The sequence below is a fragment of the Arvicanthis niloticus genome, chromosome 9, assembly GCF_011762505.2.
Source record: "Arvicanthis niloticus isolate mArvNil1 chromosome 9, mArvNil1.pat.X, whole genome shotgun sequence".
NCBI classification, from domain to species: Eukaryota; Metazoa; Chordata; class Mammalia; order Rodentia; family Muridae; genus Arvicanthis; species Arvicanthis niloticus.
The window spans coordinates 3,970,855-3,995,128 of NC_047666.1; the positions used below are offsets into that span (position 1 = coordinate 3,970,855).

At 35.4% G+C, this 24,274-nt stretch overlaps 1 protein-coding gene across 2 annotated transcripts in view; it reads left to right on the forward strand.

The window, feature by feature from the left end:
• Window positions 1–24,274, forward strand: part of Grid2 (glutamate ionotropic receptor delta type subunit 2) — a 1,355,396-nt gene that overhangs the window by 1,062,731 nt on the left and 268,391 nt on the right. For both annotated transcript variants that reach the window (XM_034512535.2, XM_034512534.2), the window contains exon 12: window positions 18,608–18,746. In XM_034512535.2, the coding sequence (XP_034368426.1) occupies window positions 18,608–18,746 (139 nt within the window). The remainder of the gene's footprint in view (window positions 1–18,607; window positions 18,747–24,274) is intronic.

Below are 24,274 nucleotides of genomic sequence, written 5' to 3' on the forward strand. Positions count from 1 at the left end.
TGGAAACTCATCAATGTAATCCACTATATAAACAAACTCAAAGAAAAAGACCAAATGATCATCTCACTAGATACTGAAAAAGCACTGGACAAAATTCGACACCCCTTCATGGTAAAAGTCTTGGAAAGAACAAGAATTCAAAGCCCATAATTAAACATAGTAAAACCAATAAACAGCAAACCGGTAGCCAACATCAAACTAAATATAGAGAAATTGGAAGCAATCCCACTAAAATCAGGGACTAGACAAGGCTGCTCATTCTCTCCCTATCTATTAAATATAGACCTCGAAGTCCTAGCCAGAGCAATTAGACAACAAAAGAAGATCAAAGGGATAAAAATTGGAAAGAAAGTAGTCAAAGTATCACTATTTGCAGATGATATGATAGTATACTTAGGTGACCCCCAAAACTTCCACCAGAGAACTCATAACCCTGATAAACTTCAGCAAAGTGGTTGGATATAAAATTAACTAAAACAAATCAGTACCCTTTCTCTACTTAAAGGATAAGCATGCTGAGAAATAAATTAGGGATATGACACCCTTCACAATAGTCACAAATAATATAAAATATCTCGGTGTGAATCCAACCAAGCAAGTGACAGATCTGTATGCCAAGAACTTCAAGTCCCTGAAGAAAGAAATCAAAAAAGATCTCAGAAAATGGAAAAAATCACTCATGCTTATGATTGGAAGGATTAATATAGCGAAAATGGTCATCTTACCAACAGCAATCTACAGATTCAATGCAATCCTCATCAAAATTCCAACTCAATTCTTCACAGAGATAGAAAGAGCAATTTGCAAATTCATTTGGAATAACAAAAAACCCAGGATAGCAAAAACTATTCTCAACAATAAAAGAACATCTGAGGTAATGACCATCCCTGACCTAAAGCTGTACTATAGATCCATAGTGATAAAAAACTGCTTGGTATTGGTGGACAGATAGACAAGAAGATCAATGGAATAGAATTGAAGACCCAGAAATGAGCCCACACACCTATAGTCACTTGATCTTTGTCAAAGGAGCTAAAACCATTCAGTAGAAAAAAGGCAGCATTTTCAGTAGGTGGTGCTGGATGAACTGGAGGTCAGCATGTAGGAAAATGCAAATCGATCTATTCTTAGCTCCTTGTAGAAAACTCAAGTCCAAGTGGATCAAGGACCTCATAAAACTAGACACACTGAAACTAATAGAAGAGACAGTGGGGAAAACCTCAAACACATGGGCACAGGGGAAAAGTTCCTGAACAAAACACCAATGGCTTATGCTCTAACATCAAGAATTGACAAATGGGACCTCAAAAATTGCAAAGCTTCTGTAAGGCAAAGGACACTGTCAATAGGACAAAATAGCCACCAACAGATTGGGGAAAGATCTTTACCAACCCTACATTGGATAGAGGGCTAATATCCAATATATGCAAAGAACTCAAGAAATTAGACTCCAAACAATCAAATAACCATATTAAAAATGTGGTACGGAGCTCAACAAAGAATTTTCAACCGAGGAATGTCAAATGGCCATGAAGCACCTAAAGAAATGCTCAACATCCTTAGTCATCAGAGAGATGCAAATCAAAACAACCCTGAGATTCCACCTCACACCAGCAGAATAGCCAAGATCAAAAACTCATGAGACAGCAGATGCTGGTGAGGATGTGGATAAAGAGGAACACTCCTTCATTGTTGGTGGGGTTGCAAACTGATACAACCACTCTGGAAATCAGTCTGGTGGTTCCTCAGAAAATCGGACATAGTATTACTTACTTGAGGACCCAGTTATACCACTCCTAAGCATATACCCAGAAGATGCTCCAACATATAACAAGGACACATGTTCCACTATGTTCAAAGCAGCCTTATTTATAATAGCCAGAAGCTGAAAAGAACCCAGATGTCCTTCAAAAGAGAAATAGATACAGAAAATGTAGTACATTTACACAATGGAGTACTACTCAGCTATTAAAAACAATGAATTCATGAAATTCTTAGGTAAATGGATGGAACTAGAAAATACCATCCTGAGTGAGGTAACCCAATCACAAAAGAACACACATGCTATGCACTCACTGATATGTGGATATTAGCCCAAAGTCTCACAGTACCCAAGAAATAACTCACAGACCACATGAAGGCCAAGAAAAAGAAAGACCAAAGTATGGGTGCTTTGGTCTTTCTTAAAAGGAGTAACAAAATATTCAGAGGAATTTAGAATTTAAAATTTCTTACTCATAGCCTTCCCTCAGCATGGAGACTTTAGAAGCATAAGACTGTGACTGACTGCTACAGTTACTGCCCAATTATTGTCTTACATCTCGCTACATTTACACTTGTCAATAAATTAGGCTAAAAAAAAAAAATTCAAAGCTCTTATTGAGACATACAAATTTTACCTTACCTTTTAATTGGACATTTATTGCCTTCAGTTTCATTATTAACCATTTTGTTTATTCAGATGCTTCAAAGCTGTTAGCTGCAAGCACAGATTTCAAAATGACTATTCTTACACCACCTGTCAGCATCTGTTCAGACCTTGCACATCATCCTGTACCAGTGCTACCGTTATCTGAACAGCTGTACGACAACACACACTGACTGCCAATGTTCTCTTTTCTACCAACTTGGAGCATACTGCCATGGGAGCAACCCAGTAACAGTAGCCCATGTCTCTGATTGTGCTTATGTGGTGCCTCCAGTTAGGCAATAGTATATTCTGTCTGGAAACTAAGGCATCCTTACTGAAAAGAGAATTTCTAATAATGCAGAGTGTTTCAGGAAGTAATGAGGGTCTGTTCCATTCCATTAGCTGCTCTCTCAGAAGGCACAAAGGGACAGGACCCAGACAGGTACTGACTACATTCTGAACCCCATGTTTAAAGTCATTTGATGTTCTTTCCCCAGTTTGATGATGTTGCCAGAGTCATGTACTAAAAGGTTCATTTGGAATAGTTTGTTTCCAATTTTCTTTTTTAAAAAAATTAATATTTAAGACAATGTAAACTATTTACATGTTCCAAATCCAAAGTTGCAACCAAATAACAAATTCTTAGGGGTCTAATTACATCTTCCCTTCTGCTCGCACCTAATATTTTATACTTGCTCTGCTTTCATTTTTCTATTGTTTTTCTTTGAACATGTGAGAACCTTGGCCCTTGTTCTCTTATCCACTGTTCGCTGTGACCTCATTTCTCAGGCATGAACTCCTGCTGTTTACTTTAACTTCTTAAATAGATAATTAGCTGAGAGGATGGAAAGTGACAGATCTGAAAAACCCATGTCTAGGACAGAGAAAGAATGCATGCATAAGGAAAGACACTCTGATTCTGAGTTTAAAATCTTATCTGGGGTTTGTGAAGATGGGTGTAAAATGGCAGGCTCTCTTCTGTGCTATTTCTCAGTTACAGTGGGCTGCTCACACAGTCACATATAGAAGAGGAAACATGTTGAGTTTCTCTAAATTTGAAGCTCACTGCAAGGAGAGAAAGGAAGTTGAGGGAGGATGCAATAGATTGCATTCAAATCTGGATGTAAGATGACAGAGAGAGCGCGAGCAATTGAGATAGATGGAGAAGAGGCACCAAGGTCAGGGAGGAGAGACCTTGTGCAGCCTTTATTCAGGAAGGAGTTTCAAATGATTCTAGATGGCACAGTACTGAGGAGGGCTTGGAACTGAGCTATCAGAGGTTGATCCCAGTGTTGGTGAGGAAACAGGTGCCAATATATTGGTGTTAAATTAAAAATAGGACACAATTTGAGTATCCATAAAATGGCATTAGTAAATGCTGATTGGTTTCTACTGCCTGGCAAAAGGAGTATGAGAGTTGCCTTGTTTTATTAAAAATAGATTCACATATCTGAAGAGAATCATCACATTATTGTTCATGCTAATAATAGCAGAGGCTTCTTCTCATCATGGTATAAATGAAGTCTAACTAGAACCACTGTCTTTCAATAACACTATATGAATTTCATACTCTCTCCATAATATGTAAAGTCATTTCTTGTTCTGAGGATAGACACAGCAGATTATGGGATCCTGTCCTAGCCTGAAAATGGGTTTGGTATGGCAAAACTATTCCTCTGAAACAAAAAGCAAAACACTACCCTTGTCACATTATCACATTCAAGATGTGGTAGGAGAGAAAGAGAGGAAGAAAGATGAAGACAGAGTCACAGAGACAGGGAGACAGAGGCAAGGGCAGAGACAGATACAGAGAGACAGAGACAGACACAAAGAAAGAGAAGTCACTCTCCTAATCTCTCAATGTGTGTATAAACAAACCTCCAGGAAGGTACAGTGCTGAGGATACATCAAGCATCCAGAGAGGATGGGTACTTTTATTCCATCATCTGTAAAGGAAAGCAATTGGACACTGTAGTGATTTTCAGCGTATTTGTTTAATTTTGTAAAGTATTATTTAAATATAAAACATTCCTCCTTTTATACAGTCTTCAAATGGTCAGTCTACTATAACATGCTCAACCACAAGGAACCGAGAGAGAGTATACTTACTCTAAAAAGTTAGAGTAAGTTAGAGTAGCAAAAGGCTCTCTAAAAGAGAGTCTTTTTACTTAACTAATTAATTAGCTGCATAGCACTAGATTGTGGAACATAAATTTTGTGAGTTTTTAAGCCTATCAAAAGTTGATTTGATGATTGTGACATTTGCATAATTAAGGGCTCTTCTGAATTTTAGAGAAACAGGAAAATGTTATATTTGAATGGAATAAAACTTAGAATAACAATTTTGTGCTTGAGTCGGGTGGAATTATCAGTTTCACAATTTTGCCTGAGGACAAGACAAAACCACTGTTTTAGTTCTTTAACAACTTTTACAAGTAACATAATAAATACAGAACCCGATTGATATCTTTGATGTAATGAGTGAGTCCCATCAGAATCATGATCAGGTCTGTAAGACGGCTGGCATCACAGGCTCACTCTGCATTTCCAAATTCCCTGTGACTCGGAGTGATGCTACACAGTGGTAGACCCACTGAGTTACAGGTATGGATCTGCCTCATACCTCATCTAGTAATTTGGACCTGTAAAAAGACATTGTCTGCAATTTGAAGATCTCCTGTCTTCAAACAGGAGAACAATATAGGGTTAAAAAAATGTTCTCTTTCATTTCCTCATTAATTTAGATTTTACTTGTAAAATATTTATCTAAAGAAAAGCACATGAGAAAAAAAACAGAAGCACATGGCTAAAACGTACAGCTCAGTAAATTCTCAGTAATGAGATGCTTAAAGCAGCCACACGAGAAAAGATAAAATAACACCAAGGATTAAATTCCCACAACTTTTATCTCAGACTCTATTTGCTATTTTCAAAGAGTCCAGCAAATGTCTGTCGTTATCTATTTCTAAACAATTAGCATTACAATGTAAATCACACTATCCACCATAAGCCTTGTCTAATACATTTATAAAATAATGTATCATGAGACAATTGGAGAGATGTATCATTACCTACCCATTCTATTCTCCAAGTACATTTGGGATGTTTCTATTTGGGGAAGTTGTAAATAATACGACTGAATATATTCTTCTATGTGTCTGTTAGCTGCACAGGAATTGGTTTTCAGGGGGACTATCAAATTATCAAAGTGGTTGAATGAATGTACTTAAAAATCCAACTAAATATATATGTGTGTGTGTATTCATATAATATATGTATAAATATATTCATATATATATACATATATATGTATATGAATTTCTCTAGCTTCATGTCTTCCCAACAGTCATTTTTGAACATGGTTCTGAAGCAGTGTCTTACTTGACTTTATGTATCCCCCACAGGTATTGATAATTTAACATTTCATACATGTAGCATCATTATGCTGTCTGTGAAGACTTTTCATCATTTTTCATATTTAATCCTTTTCTTATTGCATTTTTATTGATTTATAAAAGTTATTAATAAAGGAGATGTTCTTGTATGGTAACTATCTTTTATTATTATTATTCACTCTGCCATACCTATTCAAATATAAAGTATTATTTTTGTTCATTCTTTTTGTGCCTTAAGAAATCGATTCTTTTCAAAGTATAGTCTATTAAATTATTTTAGGGATACTGTAGTACTATTTGTGACAAGCTACTTGGTATCAATTTTTGTATATCTTAGGAGATGTGTTTCATATTTTTTGTAGGTATATCTGTTTGGCCCAATTCTGTTTTAATGTAATGCCCAGTCTCTGCCCAGCACTGTGATGTTGCCCCTGTAAATCCAATATATATATATTTGTCATAGATCTATTGAATCCACCCTTGTACAGATACCTCCTAACCAACTTATTTATTATGGCTTTTCTCCTTGAGGAGTGGCTTAGCTTTTGGGGAGCTGTCTGCATGTCTAAGAAATTTTGTATTCAGAGAGAAAGAGAGAGGGATAAAGAAATGGGCAGGGAGACAAGCACCTGGTCTTTCACCTGATACATTCTAATAACCTAATTTGAAGAGTGTCTCTCTCTCTCTCTCTCTCTCTCTCTCTCTCTCTCTCTCTCTCTCTGCAGTGCTTAGTGATCTAATGTGGAATCACACCTATCCATGTATTTGTCTTCTTTTCCTTAAAATTCTCTGTAAAGGTCTCATATATTCAGTTGGTTTAGCAAAGATATTTTATATTTACCATTATTACAGTTGCACTTACATCTAATTTTTTGTTTAAATGTTTATTGTTATTATAAACAAATGTAATTAATTTTGAACATTAATTGTTGCTATAAGATGAAAAACATAACTTCATACTTTGTTCTTTATCCTCTCAAGCTTTCTATATATTCACACATATATTTGGTAATTAATTTTTTTCTTTTTCTTTCTTTTTCATGTTGCTTGTTTGTCATACTCAAATCAACCTTAAGTGGAAAATTGTAACATCTGTTAGCCATTAAAATTAAGATTTTGGTGGTGAATGTAAAAAGTACATTTGTCACCAGATGACACTTGTCAGAAGAATGAGAAAAAATGTTTTCTGTAGACTATGTTGTAGACTATGTTGCAGTAATATTTTAAAACATCGGCACCCAATCTAGTTTGTTTTTAATCAGCTGCCATCTTTCCAGCTAGCCTAGGCATGAGATGAGAATATGCCTCCATTTGGCTCAGGCTGCCAGCTCAGGCAGACCAAAACACCAGCCCTGGCACCCACGAGATGCCAGTGTGGGAGATGGCTTTGACAATCTTCCACGTTGTCTCCATGAGGCTGGGCTGAGTCCAGACCATCCTGCCATCCACGCAGTACCCTGTAGAAATGAGACTCTAATGACTAAAGATTATCCAATAGCTTTTTTTTTTTTTTTCAAATATCAAGATGCCCACACAATTGGAAGTGTTAACCAATTAGCTGACCTAGATATATGTTGTTACCCAGGACTGTTCTCAGTACATGTGTGGTTCTCCATTGCTCTTACCTCTCTGGCCCTCAGCTCCTCCTCTTTCTTCTCCTCTTCCTCTCTTTACTCCTCCTCTTCCTCTCCTTATTCCTCCTCTTCCTCTCCTTACTCCTCCCACCTTAGCTTCTCCCAACTCATGGGGAAAATATGCTACTACACGACTATATCTAGTTTTGCTTTGTGTTTTTCATATTGAGTGTTATATTTTATTTGTGCCTTTATGATATTGACCTTTACTATCACTTAATCTCCACATTTTAGTGGTAATGTAATGAGTTATAGTGAATGAGTTTTCAGAGCCAAATGCATTTTGTATTTACATAATGAGACCAATGAGGTTGGGTTTTGGTTATGCAGTTTGCAACATAATATTTGTCTTTTTGTCAATGATAATTATGTGATAATTTATTTTCCTGGAATAACTTCAGTGTGTTTGCCATCATAGTTATGGTTTCTTTATAAAGAAAAGGAACACTGTCTCTGTTTTTGTCCTTCTCAGTAAGAATGGGTACAATATAGTACCTACTCCTCAAATATTTGATACGTTTTACCACAAGACCATGGATGCTGAATTTTCTGAGTCAATTTTAATTTTATATTTGAAATGCTTAAAAGTTGCAAGGCCATTCAAAGTTTTGATGTCTTTTTCAGCAGACTACATCTAGTTTTTATTTCTCATGAGATCTTTACTCCCAAGTTCATCGGCGTAAACTTACTTCAGATTCTCTTGTATCTTTCTAATATCTGTAACAGTGAGCTTTTGAACCACCTTCACACATTATGCCCATCAATCTTAAGAGCTACTTTTAGCCTTCTATCACAACAAGAGGAATTATTTCCCCTTGAATCAGCCTTCTGTGTTGCATTTCTTAAATTTTATTAATCTTTAATCTTATTAATTTTTACTCATATTTTTAGTTTACTTGCAGATTTTCATTTTTAAACTTGGGAAATATCTCCTTGTTTTTTCAGTCTCTTTTTATTTCATCGCACTTTTATCTAGAAACAAAATTATCAAAATTTTGGGGCAGCAGTAGGGAGAGACACCTATCATCAGAGTGCTCTGGGAAGAATTTAGAGAAATGAAGACTAAGACAGCAGTAATTCTATAGCATTAGCTTGTCTCAAAAGTTCCTATGGGACTTCAATATTGAGTATCTTTATTATAATCCATCTAAATATTTCACTTATTTTATAAGATTGCATTAATTACAAGTTTAATAGATTTATATTTAGTAATTTCTATCTGTATGGCTCTCTCTGTTTTTATAAGCAGTACCTTTAAGCATTCTCTGGATCCCAAAGCCACTTAGACTTTCAAGGCTTTGGCAGAGGCATTCCAAGATTCTCAGTCACTTTTTAAAGTATATTTGTAATTTATTCCTTGAAATTTCAAATGTGTATTGTGTAATGTGTTTTGGTTATTATTTATATGCACCATTACTTGTTCTTACCACCCTTCACTCTCATCTCACATCTTCAAAAAAGGTTTATACATTCTAATTTTTTATTTTTGGTGCTTCCTTGAGTTTAATTAGGGTTGCTTGCATTGAATTCTCATGGGTAGTTATTTATTGAAGCATGGTCAACTTACTAGAAGCTGAAATGATCACTAAAAATAATTGTTCATCCTCATCCAAAAATCATTATGTTACAAAGGCTTGTACAGGTCTCACACAGATAACCACAGATGCTGTGATTTTACAAGTGCAAAAGCATGTTATGTTCAAAAGAAAGCATGCTCTGGATCTTATTTTTTTCTACTCCCTCTTCTTTGTGATCTCTGAGTCTTAGAAGGGATTGTTTATTGATGACTGACTGCCCAAAAGTCACTTCTGCACTTTGACCAGTTATGAGTCTCCATGTTAACTGTCAGTCATTGCAAAATGAATCTTCTATAACAAAAACTAAGAGAAATCCTAATTTGTGTGTACAATCAGATTCTCAGAAGGCAATCTAAAACTATGTTCATTTACTAAGACAACAGCTATGGATTTCTTACTATATCCTTTGATTTCCACAGCCACGGGCTTTAGACCAGATATTTCATATCAATCCTGAATTCTCTCTTGAGAATTAAGTCCCAAATGGATTCAGAAAGCATTTGATTACCCACAACAATTATACCATTATTGCACCATGGGCATAACATATCTTGCCCAACAGGCTAATAGTATAGCATGCAGGGTCTGAATCTGGGAGAAACCATCAATGCATTTTCTTTTCCTTCAATCTTTATAATACTCTTTGGTATTATGAAAACTATGACAAGTAGCCAGTAGAGAGAAAACTTTCAGTTGTGTCTTGATTTCTCTGTGTTTAATAATCAAAGTGTATATTGTCTTCAACAATAAGATCTTCCCATATCATCTTGGTAGATAACCAAGAGCAATAGCAATAACTTATATTGCTTTGGAAATGTGTAAGACTTTCTGAACAACAATTCATAGAGCACTATCCCACTCTTAGCATTGAAATTTTTGCTTAATAATTTGCAGCTATGGGAGAAGCATTATCTATTCATGCAGTATACTTCTGTTGTAGTCTTGGTTTGTTTGGTTTGGTTTTTTGTTTTTGTTTTTTTTTTTTTTTTTTTTTTTTTGGTTTGTGTTTTGGTTGTTTTGTTTTGTTTTTAGCCAGAAACCATATAGGAAAGTCTAAGCCTAACAGGTGATTTTTTTTTTTTTTTTTGAGATGGTTTCACCACAGTATTTCAATGAGTGAGACCTTGGAGGCAAGTACTGAGGGACAACATCTCAGGATTGATTCTTACTATTGATGTGTCTTTCCTGTCATTATTAAATTAATATAACAATACCTGAGCATTAGTCACCTTATTGGGCAGATTTTCTGCAGATCGATGAAGATGTACTGTCTTACAGTGATACTACATAAATAAATAGATGATTTCTTAATTCTTGGTGGTGATTCTATAAGAATCCCTAAATTTATACCAATAATTACTGAGCTCTTTATAAGAAGGGCTGCAGTTAAGGCCCTCTGTGATGTGAAACCTACAATTAGAACTCTGCCAATCCTTACCTGTCACCAGTTAATTGCTCTGAAATAGAAAGCAGGCATTGATACATCTTAGGAATGCATCCCTTTAGATGGTAAAACCATCAACTAAAGGTCATAAGAGGAACACTGGGCTTATCTATAAAAAACTTCAATGTTAACTTAGACATAAGAATTTTAGTTTTATACTCTCAATGAAATTTTGAAGCTTGTGACAGATAATGTCTTTTTAGATGATGACTCCTAATATAAACATCTCTGCTGTAATTTCTTCTAAAATTTATAATTTGAATTTGTTTCAATTTGTTATGAACTTTTAGAACACCAGGTGATCTATTTTCCTAAAAAGGTACAAAAAATTATGACATTAAATATGCAGAAAGAGAATAGTATAGAAATATGACAGAGATGAAGAGCTGAACAGATGATGAGAGATAAAGAAGAGAGCAGAGCAGAGAGAGCAGGCAGACTTCTCCTTACCATAGGACAGGTTTTTTTTTTTTCATAACAAGAAGGCAGGCTTCTTATTGATAATGACAAAGTTTTTGCCTTACAGATTTCTGTTTCTTCAATTTATCAGTATATAGGTAGAAGCCGTTTCTTTTTCTTCACAGTAAAGGTTGGAGCTTATTTTTCATCCAGAATGAGTAACTTCTTTCTGCCCTGGCACTTGGGCTTTTGTACCATCCACTACACACACACACACACACACACACACACACACTTGTTTAAGTTGGTGAGACAAGTGACTAGGCTCAAAAGAAAATTATGAATATGCATAAGTGTATGTGTTTGAATGTATGTGTTTTTGCTTATTTGCTTGTGTAAAAGATTATTCCTTTTGTAGCATGACACTCTTCTGCTGGTTCAATAAAAGTTAATTGCTCCAAACCACTCTCCCTCCTGGCCAGCAAGAGGTAAGGCAAGATTTTGGGCAAAAGAGAAAGGAACCCTAGTAATTTACCCTTTACTTAACCCAGGATGTTTAAGAATAAGGTGTTAATTCTTCAGAGATCTTCAGCACCTGGCTTCAGAGTAACTTAGGTCAATGACAGAATTATCAAGCACAAAGCATTATAGAGTAAGAAAGAGTTAAGTTTTCTAGTGCATATCAAGCACAGAGAATTATAAAGTAAATGAGGGTTAAGTTTTCTAGGGCTGCCAGGCAGTGGTGGCACACACCTTTAATCCCAGCACTTAGGAGGCAGAGGCTGGCGGATTTCTGAGTTCGAGGCCAGCCTGGTCTACAGAGTGAGTTCCAGGACAACCAAGGCTACACAGAGAAACTTTGTCTCGAAAAACAAAAACAAAAACAAAAACAAAAACAAAAACAAAAACAAAAAAAACAAAAAAACAAAAAAAAACAACAACAACAACAACAAAAAGTTTTCTAGGGCTCATTGCTCATTAAGCAGAGATTTATCTTTGTTTTTGTTTGTTTGTTTTTCAAGACAGGTTTTCTCTGTGTAGCCCTGGCTGTCCTGAAACTCACTCTGTAGACCAGGCTGGCCTCGAACTCAGAAATCCGCCTGCCTCTGCCTCCCAAGCACTGGGATTAAAGGCCTGTGCCACCACTGCCTGGCTCAAAGATTTATAAAGTGAGCACAAGTTTAGTTTTCTAGCACTAATCAGGCACAGAAATATTAAAGTAAATAATAGGTTCTTAATGAAGCACAGCACAGAGCAATAGGAAAGAGTTAAGTCCTAACTCTTAATGAAGCACAGAACAGTGGGAAGAATTAAGTTTTTAGCACAGAACAATAAGAGAGTTAAGTCTTCAGCACTTAATGAAACCGAGAACAAGAAGAAACAGTTAAGTTTTTAGCACATAATAGTAAGATAAAGTAGTAGAATAAACAACAGAGATTTATAGAGAAAAGAACCCAGCAGTGTTCAGCCACAGAAAAAAGAAGAAAGTGTTTAGATTTTTAGTAGTCGTCAACTTCAGTATTCAGAATAGAGAGCTAAAAGGCCAGAGATCATTAATATTTTTGTCTGTGTTGGTCTGACATCTGTGCCCACTTCAGCTCTTTCACCTAAGGCTAGGAAGAGCCACCCAGCATTTTTAACTACAGTTTTAATTAATTTACAAATTTCTTATATGGCTTTTCACATAACCTTAATTTTGGTTAACACTTTCTCTCTACCTTACCCCCCTATCTGTCAACTATTTTGGCTTATACTTTTCCAGTGTCCATATTCCTTCCCTCTATTTTCAAATTCTAAGTTTTTTCTACCACCCTTCCCACTTCAAGAATTCTAATGTCATGTTTTACAATTGTTTCTGCCTTAGGAAAAAAATGAACAACAACAAACACTAAGTTTCTTTTCAATATTATCATCTTATTCAGAAGTTTATTGTCCTGATTTTTCTACTATTCTTTAGCTCTACAAATTCTTTCTATGTTGATTTTTTCCTATCAATGGAAGATGTAATAGATAGTGTTATTTGCTTTTGTCAGATCATTTTATCACTGTAACAGGAAGAGAAACTAATACAGCAATTGGTACCAAGAAGTGAGACCATTGCTGTGATAAATCTAACAAATTATGTAGTTCTTAGGCCTTTTGAATGGTTTCACAGCAGGAATAGAGAAATGTTTAAAATTTTGAGTTAGAGAGTACCCAGAACGATGGAAACAGAGCTTAATGGGAGAGTCCAGTGGAAACTTAGAAGACAATAATGCTGAGAAAAACAGAGACAGTGAGACTTCATAAGGCAACAGTGGTTTCATTAGGAAGTGGGATATAGCCCTTCATGTGATATTTAACTAGGAACTTTGCTTTGTTCTATGATCTGAAAATATAAGGCAAATATAAATTAAATATAATGGACTAATGTGTTTGGTAGAGGAAGGGAATGTGGACAATTTTACAATATTATACAAGAAGAGTGCAACAACAAAGCAGCCCTAATTGTTAAAGACATTAGCAATATTACAGGGAAACAGCTCTCAGGGACAACAGGATAGTTGCCTTCAAGGCAAGACATCACTCATCAGAGAACAACTGAGTTCCTGCTCCTCAAAGGCAATTGCCTAGGATAGTGTTTCCCCAGGGTCAGCACACAGGAAATCATGCAAGTCTGGTCCAAGGGGGACAGGCTCCAACAATACACCATCAGAACTCCTGGTAGATGCCATACGGATAGTGCTCTCAGTTTTATAGACTTGAAAAATGCAAGATTTAGGAGTGACATTGAATCTTGTAAACAATTTTAGGGAGCAGCTGATACCAGGAAATCAGTATGTGGCAGGGTCAGAATCTCTGCCATAATCTCACAAGTGACACTGTGAAGTTCAGTTGAAACAAACTTCAAGATAATTGGAGATGCCTGGATTATAGAATGTCCATCAGGAATGGTTGTAATGGAGCCAGCACATAAAAATGTCTGGTATGCTGCAGAAGGTCACACTGGAGGCCTAAAGCCATCTAAGCCCTTTGGAACACTTCCAATTTAACTTAGGTCTCAGATGCTAGACATGGAATGACAGAATTTGATGTTTTCACTGGTGAATTTTGGTCTTGATTTTGTCTGATCATTCATTGATAGTCTCTGATTCTTCTGTTTTGGAATAGGAATGTTTACTCTAGACATTGTGTGTAGAGCATATGTAACTTTTAATTCTGTAGATATTCACAATTAAAAGATTTGGAACATTTAACCTATCAAAATAATTAAAGACTGTGGTAAGTTAAAGTTCAGCTAAATAATTTATATTATATCATGGTCATAAGCCAACCAAAATAAGTGATGGAATTTATGACATAAAAGTGATGTTTTGGTGTGTCAGTTTGACAATGGGTAGAGTTGGATGGTTACTACTAATTGGCAACTTTTCAGAATCTATCATCACCTGCAAGATAGTAGGGGCTTGTCTACACTGCATTAAAAGAGTTGGGAAGACTCTGTTACTGTGGTTTGTCTCATTCCCTGGCTGAGAGCATCAGCATGTATTCATCACTCTTTGCTTCTTGATTGTGGACACATTGATACCATCTCCTTCAATTTCCTACTGCCTTGACTTTCCATTGTGATGAATTGTACCATTGAACTACAAACCAAATTTTTTGTCAGAATGTTTTATCACAACAGTATGCAAAGAGGTTGAACTTGAAGGTTATTATGATACATTTAGTCCAACATTACCCAAACAGGAAGACAATATTTCCATTATTTTTATTATCTCATTTCTAAGTAAATATGTCATAAGTATTTGGATTATGCAAGAATATCTGAACTACTAAAGTTGCAAATTATATACCACAAAAGAAGAAACTCAACAATTGATTTTCCATGGTTGAAAGACTAAGGTCTTTATAGAGACAAACCTACAATTAGCCTTTTCAGTCATACACATATTTCTCTACTTTCTTGTGTATCATTCAGACTTGGGCACATTTTACTGTTAGATTTCAATTATCTGTTTTGCTTAAAAATCTTTATGTAAATTTAAAACTGAAAATTCCTTAGCTTTCATTACTTAAAAGCCAAGCGAAAATGCCTGCTGCTTTTAAGAAATATCTAAAATGTATCACAACTGTCATTGAGAAAATGTTTTACATATATGAAAAATTAGCCTGAACTGAAAGTCCAGAAAATACATGAAAGATGTGTTTACACTATATTTAGTATGCAGAAATATTACATGTAAGAACTAATGGTCAGAGTTAAACTGCCAGGTATAAGTAATTAAATCTTGTTAATATACTCACATATTCTAGACCTAACAGGAAAGAATATTGTTTATCTAATTTGCTTGCACTGTGAATATAAGCCTAATTTCTTTTGCATAGTCTATTAGTGTTTAAGTTGTTTAAGTTGAAAGGTATAATACAGCAAACTACCCAGACTCCACGATGTGAAAGGTTGAAGACAAAGATCAAGATGTAAACAGATTTTGTTTTTCCAGCAGCCTCTCCACTCCACTCTCACTTCTTTCTGCCTATGTCTGCTGCATAGACACACCCTCAGGGTTTGTCTCTTTCCCCAAAATGGCAGCCACATTAGCATGATCTTTTATGACCTTGTTTTACTTTGATTCTTTGAAGATTGCTTATTTAAATTGGCATATTAAAATTTAATGTGTTAACACATGAATTCTGTAAAGACAGAGTTCAACTGATAACATAGCATGAACTCATTTACCAAGTATCTAACCACATAATATAGGACAGGGACTATTCCTTTCTATTCCAGAGACTATTATAAAGAAAGAAAAAAAACTATATAAATCAGATGTGGACAATCCTGAAATCATATACATAAAAGTAACATTATATAGACTAAGTGAGTTGTACTTATATATTTGTTAATATATATAAAACATAATATATATTAAATAGTATATAATATGTATATACAAAATTAAAGAAATAAAATTTGAGAGAGTAAGGGGAAAATGGAGAGGTAGAGGGAGAAATGAGAAAGAGAAATTTATTTTACTATATTTAAATTTCAAAAAATTTAAAATAAAATTTAAAACTAAAACAAAAATGTTTATATGTTATTGCACTAAAAACATGTTAAATTACCATTTTCTAAGAGGCAAGGAATGTGATAGTATGTCACTGTAGGAAATTATACTAGTCAAACACTGTTAAAAGATATTTCTGAAGAGGCATTTTTTAAAAATAAAATCCTTAAAAATTTGTGATTAGAAAAACACTTATAAATCAAAAAGAATAGAATTCGATCCATAAATATTTTAAATTCAAATCTTTGGATAAGAAATAAATGTAGCTCTTATTTATTTTTTCTTTCTTTGCTACTTTGTGGGTTCATCATGGGTTCTACTTCTAACTATCTCATAATCATATCTTCTGTGATTCAACTAAGGTTCTCCTGCCTCAACCGTAACCAACTGCTCACTCTGCTTACTGACCTTACTCTTATGTTCCCTGGACCCTACATTCTACAACCCACGAGTTCTACTCTCAGCTCTCAGGCTCTGCTGGCTTTTTAAACCCTCTACTGTTCCAAAAAAATTCAAAAGGAAACTAACACAGAAGGGCATAGTGTCCTTTAGTGGTCCAGGCATCCCAAATATTTTATGCTATACATAATTGTGACAGTATGTTTTAGAGACTGATTCAAAATAAGATCAGATAAGTGAATAAGATTCTTCCATGTAATGTCTGATAAGCTTTGACAAAGATTACAGATTCTTCACAGAGTGATGAGAAGCTATTGGGAGGTTTGATCTGGGCACATCATGTGGGAGGTTTGATCTGAGCACATCATGACCTGACTTTCATGGCCTAGAGTCCCATGGTGGAGCACTGACAGGGGTCAGAATCTAGACAGGTTAAATATAGGTTCTATAGGCTGTTTGGTGGCAAAATCAAAAGCTGCTGGTTTATATTTGAATATGAGCACTGTAAATGGTGAGATAAAATAGTTTGCAAATATTAATTGGAAGGTAAAGGTGTCAGGATTTGTTACATAATGAGAAATGAAACTTTTAAGGTTTCGTTCTAAGAAATGACATAACAGCAATGTTCCAGTTCCTGTCATAAATGTGAACTAGGTAGTCAGGGAGGTAATTTAGATTTTAAAACAAATGTTTTGAATGTGTTGAATTTAAAATCCCCATTACATTTTGGGTGGAGGGAAGACATAGGTTTTTGTCAATAGTTCTCCATGGAGAAAGGACCATAGTATAAGTTTGAATATGATTCATGTGACGTTTCATTTTCCATGAAGACATCAAAAAATATCTATTCACTGCAAGTGACCAAAGAAGGGGTTTCATCTAAGTCTGCCTTAGTAAACTAATGAGTTTGTTGAGTGTACTTTCGGGAGCATGAGTTTCAGATTATTTGTGGAAGCATAGCATGGGTGCCTCAATAGTTATTGACAAGTCCCACCCCAAAGTGTGTAATAAGGTCCAAAAGCTGCACCACTAAAGATTCTATGCTTCTAGTCAATGTTCTCCTTCCTATATTCGCTAACAACTCTCAAATATCTTGTGCAGCTTATAAGAAGAATTATTAGTGGTTGGAATCTCAGGGGGCAATCTAGTTATCTCCACATTTGTACCTAAAGAGTAATAACCATCCTATTTTCATTGTCAGAGAATTTCTTACCAATAAATTATTTTGACTTCACTCTTGATTTAGTTAGGTCTCTAATGCTGTGATGGAACACTATGTCCAATACATCCACGGCGTAGTTCATCACTAAATGAATCCATAAATGGAACTCAAACATGGCAGGAACCTGGAGGCAGGAGCTGATGCTGAGGTAATGGAGGCCTGATACTTATTGGCTTGCAATCCATTGCTTTCTCAGCCTATCTTCTTTCTAGAACCCAGCACCACTAGCCTAGGTATGGTATCATCCACAATGTGCTATGCACTCAGCCATAAACCACTAGAAAGTATCGTCCTGTCTTATGGAGGCATTTTCTCAATCAAGGTTCTCACTTTTCTGATGATTCTAGCTTGTGTCAAGATGACATAAAACAAGCCAAGAAACAACCCATTACCATTGGCCATGGGTGCCACAGCAGTTCACTTTATGCAAGCCCATGTTCATTCCATGGCCAGAAATAATATTACTTCATCAGATGTACATGGCATTCAAAGTCTTGCTAGAGTTACACAGTATAAAAATGTAGACAGAATGTAAGCTTTCTGAAGACTTCACAAAAGGATATACCTATGTATACATAATGAGAAGAACTATTTTCCACAATGTTGTTGTGAGTATCCAGTTAAGAGAGGGACAGAAAGAATCAAATGCAACAATACTGAAGTCAATGGTAATATGTGTGATACCAAAATTTTCAGCAGCCTACACTCCCAAAAAATTTAACAAAAGATCCAATATTTCATAAAATATGAAAATATATGTTAAATATAATATAGCAATATTAATATCATGTAACTGGTGAATAACTCAGCTCTTTGGAACATGACTATACTAAGGAATTAATTTTAGAATTACATAATAAGAATTATCACTTCATCATATTTTGTAGAATATTCATCATGTTTCTTTTTAACAAAGTCTCACATAATTCCATAGAAGATCATCCAAAACAAAGTATTAAAATCTCCATGACTGTTAAGGGAAATGTTTCTTGTTGCCTGTTTTGGCACTGAATGTGTATGACTTCAGTTTCTCAATAAAAGCATATTGATTGTTGTTGTCATCTCTCTTCTTTCCACAGGTGGGGAAGTCCCTTACACAACTCTGGCAACCCGAATGATGATGGGGGCTTGGTGGTTATTTGCTCTGATTGTCATCTCATCTTATACAGCAAATCTTGCCGCTTTCCTCACTATTACCCGGATTGAGAGCTCCATCCAGTAAGTAGGCATAGATTTCAGTGATCATCAAACCTGACAAACACTGGGCATGCCACAAGGAAAGCCCTCTGCACATAAATGGGCACTACCTGATAATAAATTGTCACTCTCCTTTTGATGAAAAGCTTAATTCTATGATTTTTTCAGAATATCAATCCTAAACAATTTATTTTATAATATATTGATTATAACTTAAATATTGGTTTCTGTATTTTTCTGGAAGGATAATACATCATCAAAAATTTAATCTTCACATAGAATAGCTTTGTCAAGGCAGGATAAATTATTCAAAACCATCCTTAACTCTGGTTGCAGTGATCTAATATCTTCTATTAGACTCTAACATCATTAAACATGCATGTGTACAGCCATACATGGATGAATATGCATATAGTAAAACTAAATAAATCTTTAAAAAGTATACTCTGTCAGAGAAAAGTTATGAAAAAACAAAGTATATTAATGTTATGAAATAAAATGTCTTTTTTATGAGTTTGTGCAATCACAGTAAATGGTTAAATCACTAAATTTACTCAGTGGGTGAGGGGGTAAGGAGAGAAAGGGACACTGGAAGATAAGAAGATAGAGGAGGAGAGATAATAACAAGTCACAGACAAAAAAATTCCATCCTAGTGACCACATTCTGCTTGTCTGCATTAATATCCACCTGGCCAAGATCACTGCTTTTTCTCCAGCATCAGTAACAATGATGGGAAATGTTTTTTTAACCATAACACACTCACCTACAGGAGTCTATGCTTTAGATCCTAAGGCCTTTCCCCATGATGCCTGTAAATCTGAACCTTTTTTTTTTCCTTCATGGTTACCCACTACAGGAGCTGCAACATCATTACAGTTTCTGCCCAAGTGAGCATAGTGTTCTACACAGTGTATTAAGAAACCCCAAAGAAAACAAAGTCTTATTTAACCCTAAACAAAATGATCTTAATTAACCGTCAACCTTCATGGCTCAAAAGTGGACACTTCAAAACGAGAGCAACTAGAAATGTAAAAGGATTTCCTAGAGTCAGCTTTCCCTTAGAGAAAAACACAAAACTTCTTGCCTCTAAGAAATGTGTAAATGAACTCTGTTAGTGATCAGACAGCCATTATAACATAATGACAAATCAAGAGTTAGTTATTTATAAAGAAGTGCATTGTTTTTCTTCAATCTACAATCTAAAATTGAAGCCCCTAAAAGTCAACTAGCAATTCTCATAGGCATTCAATTCCTTTATCCATTTATGAAAATGATACTTCTAATTTCTCTCATCATACCATGCTCCTCGAATTGTTTTATAATTGTTGCCTTAGTACAGAGCCTTCATAGTCTCCAAATTTATACCACTTATAGCCAGCTCTATGGGTAATGCAAATTATAAATGATGCTGAGTAAAATGTGGGAGATTGAATAATAATAATGAAAACTATTGTAATAGTCTAGGAAGAAAATTGATGAAATTAGTAACATCATAAAAATAATAACCATCATTTAATGATTAGTTATCAGATCCCAGGATCTGTGCTATTATATGCACATTCGGTCATTTAATGCTCATCACCGTCCTCTAGAATCTTTACTCTTCATGAAACATTTTACGAATGAAAAAACTAAAGAGGAGAAGCTAAGGAAGTTTCACCTTCACAAAGTAAGTGTCCGGGTAAAACGCAGACCTTCAGGGTGCCTGGCCCCTGAGCCTCTCTTTCAGGGCATTGCAACAGTTCTCGTTTTCCATACTCAAACCTTCATGTGCTGTCTGTGCTTCAAGAAGGAAATGTCAACATTAAGGATAAAGACTTACCAGTTACTAAGAATTCAGGGCAAAGGATTTACTTTCTAAAATGTTATACAAATCCTCAATTGGTCTGAAGTAGTAGCAATAACTTTTGTGTGTAGCCAGGTTTATTAACATTTATGTCAACATGAGTTAATTGCATCTATGATTGCTCTTTGCCACTCTGGGGTAGATATTTTGGAATTTCCGATCAAAGAAAAATTGAACATGTTAAAACACAAATTGTGACAGCCTGATATGCATATGCATCATGTATTAATTCCTGTAATTAGACTAACTTATACATCTCTTACTGCCCATGTTTATTAGGGTTATCCCAAAATAGTTCATTTTGTAAGATACATTGTGCCTTTGGATGACCATATTTTTCCTATACCATTTCAAAGACCTTTTACAACCAACCATGTCTTGCTTCCATGGATTTGACTTTTTACTACAGTAATTGTGTTTCTGTGACTGGCTCATTTCACTTAGCTTAGTGACATCTTGGCTGATCAGTGTGGTAGAAAGTAGAAAGTGGAAAAATTATTCAGAGCAAATTGGAGTCTTAACCTAATTAAAATACTTTTATACCATTTCTTCCTTCCCTTCTTCCCTCCTAACCCTCTCAGGTATTCCCTTGTGCGTACGTGTGTGTGTGTGTGTGTGTGTGTGTGTGTGTGTGTGTGTGTGTTCATAACTATGTAAATATAACCCACTCCATCTGTATAAAGTTACTTGGGTGTATAGTGTGCAGCATAAGCATTTGGTATTGAGTAACCAACTGGTGCGTTCATTCCTAGAGAAGACTTTCTCCTGCTCAGAATTTTTAGGCCTCCACACACCTTGTCCCTGTTAGCATGTCTACTGCTATTGTCCTTGCTCAGGCTTGTTTAGCCATGTTGGTGGTATTTCATGAGTACAAACTTTTAAAAATACACTCCTATATAATGCTCAACTGAACTGGCACATTTAGATGTGCTTAAACTTTTGTATACTTAGTCTTTACATATTTTAAATAAATGAACATAAATGAATGGTCTTATACTATATATAATAATAATCATAGTAGTAAAATTATTATGTACTACTCTTATTGAAGACTTATTATAATGCAGTTATTAAGTATTTTGCAGTTAGTAACTCATTTATCCCTCAAAGTACCTCTCACAAGGTATTATCATTATTTCCATTTTGTAATTGAAGAAACTGAATTTTAGAAGATAAATGCTCAGGATCACCCAGTTAGCGCTGAAGTTGATTGTCTAACCTTTGTCAACCTAGTACTACAAATCCACAGTCTTGACACTGCCGTTAGCTGCTTATCTAGTTCTAGTTCCCTAGTTTGCTTGACCTATTATTTTGCTGAGGGTGCTAAGGTCATGGTGAATGTGTGCATCTTTGTGTTTATGTGCTCTGAATTTCCCAGCACCCGTTTCTTTTTAGACTACTATAATGGTGGAAGTAGACACCACTTCCAAATCTGTATTCCCAGAAGGTTCCTTCAAAAGTAAAATTTAGTAGGGGAAAATGTAATTTTGCATGATGTTTCCCTCAAGTGCAGTACTACACTCCAAAGTAACTGAGCATTCATTTCTTTTAAATTATTCCTTTCTGCTGCCAACAGCCATATGAAAACTCTTCAGTGGGCGTAATAAATTTCTACTTCTTCCTAATGTTATCACCAGAGTAATTTGGGAAAGAATCAAAATCAAATAAGTTAGAGCAGTCTGATTCTCTCCCCAAAGTTATAGAGAACTTCAGACTTCATGTCTTACCTTTGTTGGTAAACACAGATGCCTATAACACCGATTTGGTGTAAAGTTCCATCTGTAAGTAATCGGTTTCCTGAGAAGTTCTGACTCTCATTTTCTCCTAGAGACTATACTTTCTACAGCCTTGTGTGGTGCCATCTTAAGCACTGGAATCCATAAAATTAGCTTCTCACTGAATTAAACAGTGAATGTTAACACTTCTCATTCAGTGGCCAACTTTGCTATGCCATTGGCCAACATAGACTATGTATATCTTCATTCTCTTAAGCCAGAGGTTCTTCTCTAGACAGAAATTGGAAGAGGGAAATAGAGTAATGCCACTGAGAGAGGAAAAAAATACAGGTCCTTTTGAACAAATATTAGGTATAATCTAAAATGTGGGAAATGGATTTTTTTGTAAAAGATAACCCGTAAATTTAGCTGTCCTATCCCTTCTATGACAGGACATGGGAGATAGATGGATGAGATGATTAGTTCAGATTCCAAGAGGAAAATGTTAATGACCTTTTTTTAAAATTGTGGTTGTTGGTGGCTCATTTACTTAAAATATGCAATGTGGGGTTGAAACTGTAGATTGCTTAGTAGTTAAGAGTATTTGTTTCACTTGCAGAGGAACCGAGTTCAATTCCCAGCACCACAGGCTGGTTCACAACCATCTACAGCTCCAGTTCCAGGGAATCTGATACTTTTTCTGATATTGATGGCTATCACACACACATATGCTACACACATATACAAAGACAAATCATTTACATGCATAAAAATTTTGAGAGTAGAATTCTTGATTTTCTGTTAGTACTCGAGCAGAAATGGGAATGGTGGAACTTAAGGACTGAGACTGTAGCTCAGTAGAAGATAACCCGGTTAACCTGACCCAGATCTTGGGTTCAGTCCCCAGTAACACATACAGAGACACACCTGACCAGATTGTACCACCATCATATTTGCCTTTACTTTATTGTAGTTTCCAAAATCTATCATTTAACAACAAAATAACCAGAGCTACAGGAAGTCATAATTATTCAACTCTACTCTTTGTAACTGTACAGTATGATTAATCTTTGTGACTGCACTTTATTAATTTTATTCTGTATAACTGTAGGTATAATCTTGGTCTCTACTCAAAGACATCTTATAATTTTACATTCAGTTAACTTTCAATAATCCTTGATATTTAACCAAAACAAAATATTGAGTTATTGATTCCCTTGAATCAAATTAATTGAGATAATAGTTCTTTCCAGGACACATAAAAATAACCTATATTATAAGAAGAGATTTGATCATGTCAATAATAAAATTTTTACACCCTCATTATATGATTTTATAAAGGGAAAAGTTTACTTTGTAATGGTCTGCATGCCGTTTATCACATGTATGGAATTGTTTAGTTAATTCTACAATCAAAATACATCTCTACTTAGTCCAAATGTTTTCCTCATCTTACTCCATTATTTGCCTAGTCACATCCTCCATCCTCCTACCCACATCAAAGGAAACCCAGGATGGATTTGCTGATATGTATTGTTTCTATAACAAGTGCCGCTGCCAAGTGTGTAGCTTACTTTTCAAGATAATGTCACTAGCCTTGTCACTTGATTCTCTAATCACCTCCAAAAGCCAAAAGGTATGTGTGTGGATGGTTCCATTTTAGTCAAGTGTCACTGCAATTTAAGCATAAATATAAGTTAAAAGAATGAGTCAGACAGGCAGTGGTGGCGCACGCCTTTAATCCCAGCACTTGGGAGGCAGAGGCAAGCGGATTTCTGAGTTCGAGGCTAGCCTGTCTACAGAGTGAGTTCCAGGTCAGCCAGTACTACACAGAGAAACCGTGTCTTGAAAACTTAGTGCTTGACTGACCAGTATCAAAGGAAGCTGCTGACAGTGACTGCCAATAGCTCTGAGTCAGGTTGTTAGACAAGTATTTTCTTATAATTCATCTTGATTTTCACTTGTCATAATCAATATCTCAGAGAAC